We start from the raw sequence: 14,860 nt of genomic DNA on the forward strand, positions 1-14,860 counted from the left end.
CATACCAGGGTCTCAGAAATATATCTTCTGACTACTTAAAATCTTGTTGACCATATGTATTCATAAAGTATAAAATGGAATTTGCTGAAAAAAATAGCTGGCCTAAGCCTTTCTGAAAGTTAAAACCATCTTTTTCTCCTTGGATATCCCTATAATTTCAAATAGCTATTCTTTGGTGTCTGTAATAGAAGAAACATACTGCCAGAAACATAAGCAGAAAGTCTCTCCAATTCCGGAGAATAAATATGAGATGTGGCTTGATGTTACTAAATAAAAAACTAAAGCTAACACATTCTAAGTTTCTTTTACCAAAGTTAACTTCTGGTTTTGAAGCCCAAAACACATGACAAAAAACCCTTTTGCGATTGACTGAGTCATTACTAATTTCAATTATTTACTCTCTATGAGGACAGAAGCACCTTCCCTTGACCAGCTGGCAATGCCCTAAACCCTACATTTTTAAGACCCATGGGTATATTTAGTTCCCTCATGAAATTCTTTCTGTTCATCCTGCCATTGCTGGCTTTGCAATTGATTGGTACCGATCTCGACGTTCTGCCTTTTTGATATAAATGCTAATCATATACTTCTCACTACCTTCTTACTTGATGCAAATCTGGCAAGGACCCCAGCATCCAGGTGAACGCAATCTCAGGAAGCGGGAGCGGGCAGCAAGGGGGTTGAGGACTTCTATTTTCTTTTCCTTTTCTTCAGTTTAGGAAATGAGAACTGTGAGGTGTGCAGGCTCACACATAGGTTAATGGTCTGACCACCAAATACCTGAGAGTATTCTCAGTATGTCAGCTTTGGGAACTGAAAATTGAATAAGCAGCAGTAATGAAGTTCCTTTTCACTCCCCTGCTATCTCTTCTTGTCATTGCATATGATGACTTTCAAAAGTCAGTAGCTTTCTCCTACTTCTGCTCAAAATGTAAAATGAGGTGTTTACCCTCTGCCCGTGACACTCCAAAGAGTGAGAGTGGACCAAATCCCCAAAACAACTTGACAAACTATCACAGAAAACCAGCATTTCCATGATATCAAACTCACCACAAATGAAGTCATGGAGTTCTTTAACAAAAAGCTCATTTTCCTTCATTTTAGCAATAAGATTAAAGGTATTCCATGAAGGGAAATCCAGGATTCAGAATACACACAGTGTTTCATAACTCGATTTTTTATGGACTCTACTATGCACATGAGCTTTTCATTGACACATTTGCATCCTTTCTATTCCTTAGTCTATTTGATATGTGTTGACTGAAATGCCCTTAATTAACTGCTTTACCTATGTTCTCTCCCTTGTAACACACATTCCAGTTATTTATTTATTGTCAATCACAATAAATGGGTTGAAAACTGTGTAGGTGGAAAAATGAGAACAGAGGAACGCTCATTCTAATTTTAGATCAAAGAATTTATCAACTCAGAAGTAAAATTATCAGAAATAAAGATTCTACTTTGGTTTAAAATACATATGCATACACAGCTATTAGCTAGCTTTTCCATTATGTATGAAAAAAATGAAATCAAACATTCACAACTCCGAGGGAAAAAATGAAGAAATTCAAAAGAGCAATATTTAGGGAGCATACAGAAAGGTGAAATCTGAAGCCTGTTCAAAAGCTTACTTGGTAGCACTGGAATCTGTTTTCATTTGACTCCTCAGAGAAAACAGTTACTAACATTTTGTTCATCTTCATGCCTTAGAAAGAGTTTTCTTGCAACATGAGACAATACAGCTGCCACCTTGACAGAAGGCAATTAAGCCTTTGCAACTCTGAATATCCTCTGCAGTAACGTACAGCTTCTTTGCACCAATAAGTATATGATACGTATTTATTTGCATGTTAAGAGGAAATTTTTAAAAATCAGCAAAAGCTGAGTACAGAAAGATGCCTCACTTCACTGAGACTAGAATGGTACTTCCAAAGGCTAGGTAAAAGCAATAGCAGCACTTTCAGCTTTGCCTAGAAACAAATGCCCTGGAAAAGAGTGCTTTTTTTCACGCCATTATATATGGCATATTATAATAGAATCATGAAAGGACTACAAACTGCTGTGCCTGATTGAATATGTAAGCATTTGTAGAGCAGTCTGGGTAAAAAGCAGCACAGGAAAATGAGTCAAGGACTGTGGTATAAGGGCCAGAAGAAATTAATCTCCAGCTCTCCATACAGAGCAAGAATGATCACATCAGCAGTATTCTGGCAGAATTTTCTCATGTGTGAATGGTTAGGGAGAAGGGAAGAAGGCAGCCAATTCTTCTTTCACTCTCATAAAACTCAGGCACCTCAAACAATTCATCTGGACTTTCTGATTGTTTGAAATATTTTGCGACATACGTTCACAAAAAGGATGCAACCAACACGTATCTTTTCTACACTGATTATATGTCAATAACCCGCAGAGAAGTGGACAAATTTTATCAGGCTGTAGCAGTTCTCTCTCCTGTACCCACCAGTCTCAAGGGAAGATCTCTCTGCAAAAAAGGTCTAATGAACTGCTCATAGATGCACTGCTACACCACTCTTCTAAAATCCCACTCATTACGATAAGCCATAAAGTTATAATTTTGAAGTTTTTAATATGTTAGTTCGCACTTTAGAATACAAATGAAGTTACACATTGATCTGTAAGTGGGCATGATCTACAGATGTACGAGAACTGAGAACCTATGCAAGGGAGAAACGCTACACACCTACACGCATTTCTCACCAAGGGTAGAGTGAAATAGGTGAACAGAACAGGCATAAAGTTTCCATGATCAGTCCAAAGAACTGAGATGGGAGTAACAGTGTTACAGTGGGCTCTTCTACCCATCCTGTAAACTGTCTACATTAATAATACTTCATTTGATGAGTAAATATTCTTTCTGTGTGATTCAATAGATTAATTTGTGATTCAATGGATTATTTTTGGAACTCTATACCTCTTGGAACTTAGTAACACAACTGGCACTTTGCAGAAAGAAAAAAAATCTTGACGAACTGCGGAAAATGGTAAGTTAAACAGTAAAAGTGTATTCTGCTGCATTTTTGGCATATTTCCTTGAAAATTACCATTGTGATGTGACAATTAATTTTCATGAGTAGAGTCCTTATTCCTTACAATTCCATCTTCCACAGGTCAAATTTGGAAACACTTCCTTCAACGATGCCTTCCTATTTCATGTAATTCATTTCAGCCTTTAGTCCCCAGCCTTATTAATCTATTCTTTAATGCCTGTTAATCATTTCTTCCTGCTCTGCTTCTACTGCAGCAGTCAACTGATGCTTTATTGAGCAATACAGTCGCCCCCATTTCTCCCATTTTATGTCCCCATTCATACTTTCATAGTCAAGCTTGATCAACGTTCTTGTATATTCCACTATAAAGCAATGATTTCTGTAAACTACTCTTCCTCTGATTATTAATCATAGCTAGAGTTGTTTGGTTTAGGTTAACATTTCACCACAAACAATGGACAGGCAAATCAGCATTTGCTTTCATTTTTCTTATACCTAACTACCTAACTTCCTATACCTAGTCCTAACACGATATCTGTGTTTTTCAAGTTTTATTTTCATTTTTGTGATGCTGGCAAAAAGTATCATCTTCAGAAGACAAAAAATTACAAATTAATTTTTATTTGTACTCCAGGGGATTATTTTAAAAAACACATTGTGCTAAATTTGCATATCACTCAGCATATGCACCGATGCACGAGTCCTGTGAAGGTACACTGAGTCAAACTGGGCAGGTATTTGTACCACTATAGAACCAAGGATGAAAATACAACAGGATCCACAACACCTTACTATTAAATAAAATGCAATAACAAGTGACATCATATGAAAAATGCTAGCGATTGTTTTATGAAAAAGTTTGGAAAAAAGAAAAGATGGGAAATGTGGCAACAAGCTGAAGAAGTTCTATCTCAATTCCCTGTAGAACAAGTTCTACCTGTTAAAATACATTTCAGACGAAGAATTCCCTAATTCCTAACAAAATTTGGATTTTAGCAATGGACAGGACATACGTGAATAGAACATGAGCCGCAATGTATGTTTAATGTATGTTCAAGACTTCAGTCACTTTTCCTGCTTTTTTTTCGACGTGCATGTTTTGAAAGTTAGATAGATTTATTATCGGACTGTACGTCTTGCACGTCAATGAGGTCCATAGGCTTAAAAAGCATAGCTGATGGTGTTCTCTTTTCAGCATCGCTTTGTGGGTTTCTTTTTTCTTTTAAATGGACTTTATGAATTAAAAGGGAGATCAATCCTTTTCTTATTACAGGGAAAACTAGCTTAATTTTAGTTCAATTTCAGACTCAGCTTATTGCCTGAATTTTTAAAATCTGTTAGTAATTTTTCAGACAGTATCAAGATCTTCAAAAACACTCAAAACCCAGATGTTTCAACATTACTGAGTGCACAGGTGCCTGTTAGTATCCCAAAACTACTATTCACTTCCGAAAATTCATACAGCATCTTTCATGTCTGTTGCTGATCTAGATGAAGAACTCTTCAACAGTACATCTCAAATTGCTTTCTGTGTTTTCTCGGCTTTTAATCTCTGGTGTAAGTCAATTATCATTTTGAAAAGGCTGAACTTAAGCATTTTTTATAAAGTAGTTACCATCTAAATACACTTTGTAAAATCTTACTGCTGTCTACCCAGCTGATTAAAATGTTCTGTCATTTTTCTGTATTGAGGCTACTTACATTATCACACAGGAGGCTCTTATTTTTGGTGCCTGTTGCATAACAGTCACAGGGTTTGCAAACATCGATGGCTGAAAGATCTGCACCTGCTTGTCTGTAATGGAAATCCTTGCACAGCTCACAGTTCCTTCCTGCATGAAAGAAAGGTTATGCATTATGGCTTCCAATTCATTAAAATTAGCTGTATAATTCAAAATTAAAGACTCTATTCCTTTGAGAGAATTCTATAATTTTCAGGACGTCCATTTTAATGCACCTTTCATCTCTACCTGCCAATTTAGTGATCCAGAGCATATGAAACAATGAACCTGTTACAAACTATGTTTTACTCCATTAAACTTCCATCTGTTATATAATACCACACTTATATAAAAGCTGTGCCATGCAAATGCCTATACATTTTTTGGAAAAATTATCGTTGAACCTGAAACTTTTCTTTTTTCCCTTTACTAGACAAAGCCAAGAAAAAATGAAATAGAACTGTTAAAAAAGTATTCAAATATACTCCTTACACAGAATAGAAACTTTTACTCAATAAGCAAGAAACTGACATTAGAGCAAAATTTGACATTTTTAACATGTTATCTGTTAAACTGGTTCTATTAGAAAGACGATATTCTGGATTTAAATGCTCTAGTACATGTAATGGAAACAGCTTTGAAACTATACATTCTAATTACTTATTAGAATGTGTTTTGCATGGAAGATTTTATACCAGATTGGATCAAATTTTAGCAGCATTTTCCTGTAGCTTAAGTGTTGACACAACTGTAATTACTGCACTATCTGGATAGTTCAAAAATACATATACATGAGAATTTATCAGAATGTCAGCCATCGAGCATTACTAATTTCAGCTGACGCAAGACTTAGCCAAAAAGTGACTTAGCCAAGCAGTCCATTCTCTTTTGTGTGACTTACCGGCTGTGTTGTGTTGACAGTTATCACACACTCCCCCACTGCCTCTGTAGTGTTCCTGAGGAAAAGGGTCCATTGCTAGGTCATAGTGGCAGCTTACTGCATGGCTGTAACATTGACAAGGTTTGCAATTATAGGCATGAACTTGGTCACCTGGACGAAAAGGCTTGTCATTGTACAATGGCAAACAGCGATCGCACTGAAATAAAAAAGAGAAAATACTATTTCTTTAGCTTACAAGAACACTATTATGCTCTCTATATTCACATTTCGTTCCGTGTGCTCTCCCCCATTTAAATATTAAAAATACTGGTTTTAGAAGAGTGAGAAAGCATATAGGGAAAAAATAAAACCATCTTCTTTTTTTTTTTTAATCTTTTTAAGTTACTTCAACAACAGATTAAAATCAAGGAAGGTGGGCAGAAGAACAAAATTTTAAGTATTTAGATACCCACAGGCTAACGTCCTGAGATTCAGATTTAGTTAAACCTCCAAAGATGCAAAATGGTGCCTACTGTGTTTGAGGCACAGAAGACATATTCACCTACTGCATCCATTTGGATGCATTTTAAACAATCTCTGTTATTGTAGTTTGTAGTATTGTAGTAACTGTAGTTTGTACAGTTACCATTTGACCTTGTGAGTGAAACAAAAGGCCTGCTATGGCCAACTATGTGATGTTGTGCAGAGTATCTGAAATATCAGCACTTAATGTGCATTTATCTCATGAAATTTTCAAGAAAGAAATTTTAAACAGAAAACAAAAATCTCTACACCTATTCATCTCTGTCAAGTTATATTTTAAATATGACACCAATGCAATACTAGGATACCAGGTACATTGTTTAAATAAACACCTAAACAAACTATCTTGTTTTACTCCATTCTTTTCAAATTTCTTAGATACAAAGACTAACAATATTCAAGTACTTAATTAGCTTAAATCCAAACCAGTAAAAATATTTTTAAGTAGTTCAGGAGCACCTCAGAAGCTCACTTTTTATTTGGATGAACTCACAATATCACAAAGCTCTACTTAGAAGGTAAAGAATGTGAAGTTGGAATAATCTTCAGTTCATAATAGACTCTACAAAACTTCAAGGAGAAAATTTATTGGGCCTGCTGGTTCATCAAGAACTAAAAACAAATTGGATTTCTTAATGAATGGATAGCATTTTGGACAATTACATTCTCTTTATGATAACCAATCCAACTAGTTTTTGTGAAATTGGCTCAAAGAATGGTACATGTTGGCACTGGAGAGATGTTTGTTTAGAAGAATTTTTTTAATTTAACTGGCATTACTAAAAGTCCGTTACCAAAATACTGGTGCCTTAATGGATCTAAGAAACAAAACATATTGCAATTATAATTTCCATCTTTCAGAAGGAATTGAAATGCTTCAAAATACATTGCTTCTGTGAAGTATTTGAGCAACTTCTTTCTTCTTAAGTTCCAGAAGTGTGCTCATCTTTCTTCATGTCTACTATTCCAAGCACTACTATAATTATTTACGCCCAGTGTGCTTACATCACCTACGCACTGGTCATTAGGAAACTATACTGAAGTTTCTAAAGTGTTTCACTAACAGCTGATGCTGGGAAAGCATCAACTGTGAGTAAAATGAACTGAATTAGAAAAAATAAGGTTAAGATAGTCCAAGAATTGTGGAGCAGTCACAACTCATAACAAAAGCAACTTGGGAGAGAAAAATGAAAGCACAAGAATTTATCTGCTGAAATTTAGTTTTAATAAACGAAATTAATAGTAAGGGGTAAGATAACAGTAGCCTCTGCACTTTTTTGCAATCTTTTAAAAACGAAACAACAGAAAACGACAACATCACCACAGTGAGAGAAAAAGGAGGTTTCAGAATGAAAATTAGCAGGGCTTCACTTGAGACCTTGAATTCTGACCTTTGTTTATCAGAAGAATCACTGCCTAATCATGATTAGCCCAGTAAGTACACAGAGCGGAACACCTTGACCATAACTGGTACACAAGTTACACAGTGTAAACTTATTCAAGTCCTTCCCTCATTCACATCCATCTTTTCTCTCTCTAGTCACTCCCTTTGTCTCTACATTGAGGAAAATCAGCATTACACAGCACCAGCAACACGAGACAAGAGTGTTCATTCAGGCATTGCAGAACTTGGGAAGCACAAGAAAGAAACCCGAGCTCCCAGCCAAACCATCCCACAGATGGAGCTTCCTCCTCACAGCACATCTACGGAAATACGTCCTCCTTGATAGGAAAACAGTACAGGAATAGTTAGCAACCTGCCAGACCTGAATTTCCATTTGTGCGTGGCCAGCCAAATGGTGGCTGAGAGCATTCATCACTTCATTTCAGATTTAATCTTAGATCAGTTACTTATGCACACCTGGGCTTGCACCTATTGTTAAATGACACACAAGCACTAAGGAGTAAGAGAGAAAAAGATGGCATTTGACTACGTAGCACGGAGCCTCTTTGAACCATGTCTCTTGTTCTGTGACTTTTAAAACTTTGACAAAACTCTTTAAAAGCCTTGGCAAAAAAGTAGTCACTCAAAAGTTGGCAATGACTGTGAAACAATTGCTGTTCTAGCAGTTGTCACACCTGTATGCATTAAAGATGTGCACTGGATCCCCACCTCATCCTGCTGAGTTTGTCACACCTTTATCAGGTTAAGAATTGCATTTAACTTCCAGACCTGCTGTGTTTAACTTTCATTTTTGGTAGCATGATGATGTACATATGGCAATCTTCAGATCTTCATTCACCAAATGTAAACTCTGCATTTGTCCAAAGCACAGTTGTTGAGATTTTCAAAGGTATCGAGAAATTCAGGTTTCGATTCTTGGCTACCGCGTGTAAAAAGGATAGGTAAATTCCCAAAAAGCCTTTGACAAATCTGAACAAGGTCTAGCGGTAGATTTACAAAGAACGTTAATTCTTGACAAAACAAGCCTTTCTCCGTAAGCGTAAAACCCACAAACGTGCAGATGTCCTTATTCTCAGTTACATGTAGGCCCTTCAGAAAACATGTTAAATATATGGCTTTCCCTATGGACAATAACAAACATGTCCTCTTGATATATAGTATCTGAACCACTCACCTTCTGTGAAAACAGTTTTCTGAGAAAACTTTACATGGAGCCAGATGGTCAAAATACCTAGCTCATCTTGGCCCACTTCATTAGTCTAAAATTATGATTAAAAACTTATTTCCAATAATGAATTCAAGATTTTTTTTCCTAAATTATTAAAAACTTACCTTCTCAAAATTCCTGAATCCACCACACTTACGGAAAGATCATCAGTGACTTCAGCCTAAGCCTTTACGTGCCAAGTTCCTTATTAGTCATTAAGAATGCTGAGGACAGTGCCTCTGAAGAAATAGTCAACAAGTATTCAAAGAAATACTTCAGAAGGCAACAGTAACAATACTTTAAGACTTGCAATAAGTCATGATCAACTAGAACCTTCTGTTCCAACACTTTTAAAATATCCAGCTGCTTGCCTCTGGGTGGCATCCTTTTTTTTTTTTAATGTTATGTTGTGTGGAATTTTTTCCTTTTTTTCTTTTGCTAACCTTTGTAGGAGTTCCCATCTCACACCCATCAAAGTTCAGTTGCAATAACCAGTGTATGTACACACCTATAATACTTATATTATACATATGCTTCTATAATATACATATGTCATTAACAGTACACAGATTTAAAAATCAGCTGAAATTGTATCAAGATTAGAATGCCATTTTCTCAGGCATTTTGAAACGCTGTCTTGTCTTTGGAAAACTCCATTACGTGTATCACCCAACCATGTTTGTTTAGGCTGCCCTGTAAGTGTTGACTGTAATAGGATAGTTAATCACATACTATTTTTTCCTTCCTACAAGATCCCAGTCTGTACCCAAATGGACAGTGTGCTTTCACTCCATTTAGCTTCATTAGCCAAATAAATATGGCTTCTAGGCAATATCTATGCCAGTGTAGCTTAGCCCTGCACCGAAGACAGTCATCTTAATTTGCCCATGGCTTTTCCTCAGCATCCTCACTACAGCACTTCACTATCTATCAAGACCACATGTTAGCAGAGCTTTGAACCGTATCTGTCTCTTGTGAACTCCTCAAAGACCAAAGAACTTTTAAACTCAAAAGCCAGGTTTTATTAGGAAAAAAGAAAAAAGCTAGAACACTCTAAGTGACTCCAAGTGACTAAGGAAGACAGAACAGAAATGAAGAGTGTCTTATGGGGTTCCACTGTAACACTCCATGTACCTTAAAAGGATGCAACATAATTTTAGAAACTAAGCACAGAAGTAACAGACGGTTTACAAATACCGTATGCCAAATAGCATTCTCAGAAAAGATACTACTGCTGCTTTGCAATGGCAAAGTGACTGACAAAGAACCTGACTGGCAAAGAACGCAAGATCTACCATTCTGAATGCCAGATTCCAATAATGGGACACAACTAAGATCTAAAACACTGGCACAGATGTTGTCAGGCAGCATAAGATATATTTCTACTCAACTCCTCTTTCATTTATGCTTTTTTTTGGTGAAGTTACTTGAAGCCACGCTAAGTCCTACAAAATCAAAGCGTATGCAACCACACTAATTCTGACAATCAGGCTGCTCAGTAAATTAATTCACACTTAAATTCTCCAGGATTAAAATTCAAAGCTCTTTTCAAATCAGGCATCCACTCCATCTAACTCTCACTTAGACTCCAACTCCGTAGGACTTCTGTAAAATAAAAGAGAAGGGGGCGGTATGTTTTGCAGCTGATGAGTTCGGCATGTGTTCTGTTCTACCAAAGCTCTGACTTGCTCGGGATATTAAATTGTAAGAGATCGTGTGTTTATTTTTCCCTCTTTCTACCTTGTCTATTTGGAATAAGCCTTTGAATTCCATTCCCCTGTAATATTGAAGAGTGCTGTAGCCACAGTTACTAGATAGTCTAGGGTTAATTTCACTCTTCTGAGGAAGCTATTGCATGGGATTTTTTATTATTTTTTTTAAGAATAGTTTTTTTGGGCACTTATATGGAATATGTGAAAAATTATAGAAATTCAATAAATATATGTGGCACTATGATTTACAAGAGCTACTTCCAACAACAGTGAAGCAACAGCCCAGTTATGTCTCAGTTTTCTTTCACATTAAATGAAATAAATATCCTGCACAGTGGATAAGTCCCTGAAAAATCATTTTCAGACTGGAACAACCTTCTTGATTTCTGAGAGGTAACAATGACAACCATAACGCTAGTTGCCATCTGGCTACCTCTTAAGTAAAACTTACAAATGTCAGATCAAAATGTATAAAGGATAATGACCACTTCACAAATTCCTTTGGCATGTCACCACCTGTGCAACAAATCACGAGGTATCTGAGCAACAAGTTCTTTCAGTATTTCAGCCATGCTTGTACACAAATTGTTTTAAAAGCCTGAATCTTTGAACTGTGAAATTACACCAGTTTTCCAGGGATGGATTCATGGACAAACCCATAACTTCCACAGACGTGTCAAAAGTTATCTAAAAGTTCCAGGCAGGTAAGACTACTGAACTAGGTGCCTTTCTGCTTGCTGTTTCCTAAAACTCCAGTCAACCATCTGCCTACTTGATTTCCTTTTTTTTATTCTGATATAACGAGCTTCCGCCCAGGCCTATCCTCTGGATACACAAATTATGGCACAGAGCTTACCAAAAAGTGCATTTTTTTGCTAGCTTGCTTGCTTCTGCAAGCTAGAAGTCTTTGTTATTGAGTGACCACTTACTACAGTTAATATTTACAGCTCCTCAGGTACTGTGTGTCATTAATTCGAACATCTAACATGATGATACAGATCGACCTTTAACTAAGATTTAGATAGATTCTTCTGTAACAACATAAAAAGTCTTATTTATCCAATTCTTGGTAAATCAACAATGCCATATCCAGTTTTCAGACAGCAGATGTTTAAGACCATTAATTATCTGCACGGAAAATTCTGAAGACCTGAAGCCTTTACTGTATCCAGTCACACGCTCACTTCCATTCATACCCTCTCAAGCATTTATCAGAGTTGCTTTATTTATTTTAAATTCTATTTTCTATTATTATTTCTACAATTATTCCTGTATATTTTGCCATTACCTTTCTCTATTAAGTTCTGTATGACTGATTTAAAGGAGGCTCTGAGGCTGTAAGGTAAGGCTGACCTTGTTTGATTGTCTTCTTTTTTCATGGGCTGTTTCTGGTTTTTCATGTGACATCATGCAAAGTTTTTGAACATACTATTACTCATGTCTATAAATTAATCTTTGCATATAAATGTTACCAAAATCCAGACTCTAACTCTTGGTGCCTCAGTTTCCATTTGTAAAAGGCAGAGCTATTTCCCAAAGCAGGACACAAGGCATTTACAGAACACTTTGTAAATGAAGAAGCTGAACATTTTTTTCATAAAATGAGAGACAAGCTCTGTGATAATTTATTTTCTCTTCTTTCTTAATCTGGTCCCTCAACATCTGCAAGTCCTTCTTAAGCATTCCCTTCTTCCCATCATCTCATATTTCACAGCAACATATTTCTTCATCAAAACAGAACTCAATAAAAAAAAAAAGAAATTCCATTTGGTATGTCAAATTTCATAACATGGTGATGCAAATAACTAAACTAAGATTTCCATTTGTAATGAATTATGCAAATTTCTAGATTCTGGTATTGCTTTGCTGCGCAACAGCTATCCAGACGTATACGCCAGAAAAATTCAAGATGGTAATTTTAGTTGTATTAAGTGTAAATGTGACAAGGACATACTCTGCCATATGTTAAGAGCTTGTCAAGGGATCCCTGATTTCTGGACCAAGATACTAAAAAAAAAAAAAAAACCAAAACCCTTCTTATACACCCTCAGTTGTGGTGACTGACTCACTGCTAGCACAGGACAAAAGTTAAGAAAAGATGGTTTGCTCACAGTGCAATTTCGTCTCAAAAAAATTTGCCCCCTCCCCCCCAAAAAAGTTTATATTTGGAAAGTTCCTTCATCAAATGCTTAATTGAATCCAAAATAGTAATAAAAAAATAATAAATGCCTGGTTCACTGGGGTGGGAGCCTGAGAAACATAGGTGCAAGTCTATAAGACAAGAGTTTTATCAATGCCAATGATAGTCAAAAATCAGTATGGATTTTGGCTTTGCTTTTAAGTTTTTGCCTTACAAAAAATCAAAACCTTTAAGCTGTTTGGATTTCATGTAAATCCTTGATAAAATTCAAAGTAATTAGTGATATATTTGCAAATATTAACTCTATTTTATTACTACTTCTATTTTATTTCATATTTAGTAGATACTGACATGGTCATTAAGGAATGAGGAAAATAATTAAACAACATCCTTATTCTACTCTGAATGGATACAGTTAATTCAAGCATTTCAATTATAGTTACAATGCACATATGCCAAATCAAAAACATGACACTCGCTGGAACAACCCATTAACATTGACAAAAAATGTCTGATAAGGCAGATACATCATTAAAATGTATTTGGTTTGTTTTCACAAGGTAGCATACGTCTTGCAAGAGTGCTTGGTGAACTTCCAGATCTTATTAAATATTTATAATTAATCCCTACAAAGTAACATTTCACAATGTGTGTTCTAATTAAAGGGACACTGTCAGTTTGAATTTTTTTTTTAATTTGACCCATCTAAAAACTTCAAATTTCTGTTCAAATCCCATTTAGACTGTAGATCCTACACTTCTGCTTAAAAAACTAGAAAACTTAGATCCCCTATGAAATTTTTACAAAGATCTTTCACATGATCGTAAGCGCAATATCAAATGCAGTCAGGTTAACACTTACTGCTCTGTTCTACAAGCACAGACTGCTTGGGAGTTTTTTGATGTGAGATTAGTCTCCCCTTTGCTACTGCTGTTGCTATTCCGTAACCTCTTATTAATTTTTAGAAAGCCTATTTCCAAAACGCATAAATGTAGCAAGGAACACAACATGTACTCATGATGGAAATCTAACATTCAGTGGGATTGTGGGATTCATTCCTTTGATGTAACTCATTCTTTCTTAACCTCATCTTCTTTTCTTTTTCTTTCTTGTTTTTTTTTTTGAGATAAATAATTAATCTAGGGACAAAATCTTTTCCATTTTTCTAAGCTCTCCTCTACATATTTCTCTAGAAGACCTTGACTTATACCAAACATCCCCATTTTGGTTCTCCCGTGGCCAAGAATTATAAAACTAGTAGGAAAACTGTAATTTTGCAACTTGGTAAGTTTCAGCTACACACTACACTTCACAAAATCCCTCTTTATTGAGAAATGCTGTTATTAAGAGCAGAGCAAAGCAATGATAAGAATGTATTTTCTAGATTGTATCTAGATTTTTTAATATGGCCTTTTAATTAATTCCAAGAAACTTAATGTCGACTATCTGAAAACACAGAGCAGTAAAAAGTAATATTAAGTTTGTTCTTTTATTAGAACAATCATGTTGCTACTACAGATTATTTTAAAGAAAACCAAATATCATATATGACTGTAAAAAGTATGGGAAATTGTCATTTCCAGGCTGTCCTTAAATAAGTAAGTTCAAAGCTCAATTTTCAGTGTTTTAAAAAGCCACTACCCAAATCACTGGTTAGATCAAAATAATGAATAAGACCCCCCAGAAAATAACTTCCAAATAAATATGTATAGGCATGTCTCAGTATTTTCTTAACTGTGCTCAACTGTGCAAGAGACATTTAAAATCAAGTCCAAAATGTTTTAACTCTTCCTATGTTAGACATATTTTGTAAAACTGCATTGAAAGATCTCATTCTTAGCTGAAGTCAGAGACTGCAATCTACAGATGTCCCAAGTATCTACAGATGTTCCAAGTATCAGAAGGTAAATCTATGTTAGCGTATTACCTTGGATTAGGCATGGTCTTCATTACCTTTTCACTCTACAGATCATTTGCTACTTGACACAGCAGGTAGAGCCACAATCTTTGTCAGAAGCTGACAGTCTAAATTCAGGTTTCCATGTAATGTTTGAAAGCGGCATAATCCTCTAAGAAGAAATCAAATCCCTGAACACAGCACTCCTAATGGTCTGTGGTGGAATGGCTTTTGGTGACGGGGGGACGGGGGGAAGTTTTTTGTGTCCTTATTTTATGCACACCCTGCTATGGAAAGTTTCCCTATAAGAGTTACGACCACACTAACACACATACGCATACACACAC

General features: G+C 35.8%; 1 protein-coding gene across 1 annotated transcript in view; it reads right to left on the reverse strand.

Moving 5' to 3' along the window:
• The window catches only part of USH2A (Usher syndrome 2A (autosomal recessive, mild)), a 401,100-nt gene that overhangs the window by 338,582 nt on the left and 47,658 nt on the right, over nt 1-14,860 (reverse strand). Inside the window, exons 9-10 of the mRNA XM_009330219.1 lie at nt 5,631-5,826; nt 4,710-4,840 (exon numbers count right to left, since the gene is read on the reverse strand). Coding sequence (XP_009328494.1) covers nt 4,710-4,840; nt 5,631-5,826 — 327 coding nt within the window. The remainder of the gene's footprint in view (nt 1-4,709; nt 4,841-5,630; nt 5,827-14,860) is intronic.

Source organism: Pygoscelis adeliae, unplaced genomic scaffold (assembly GCF_000699105.1).
Source record: "Pygoscelis adeliae isolate BGI_AS28 unplaced genomic scaffold, ASM69910v1 Scaffold308, whole genome shotgun sequence".
NCBI lineage: Eukaryota > Metazoa > Chordata > Aves > Sphenisciformes > Spheniscidae > Pygoscelis > Pygoscelis adeliae.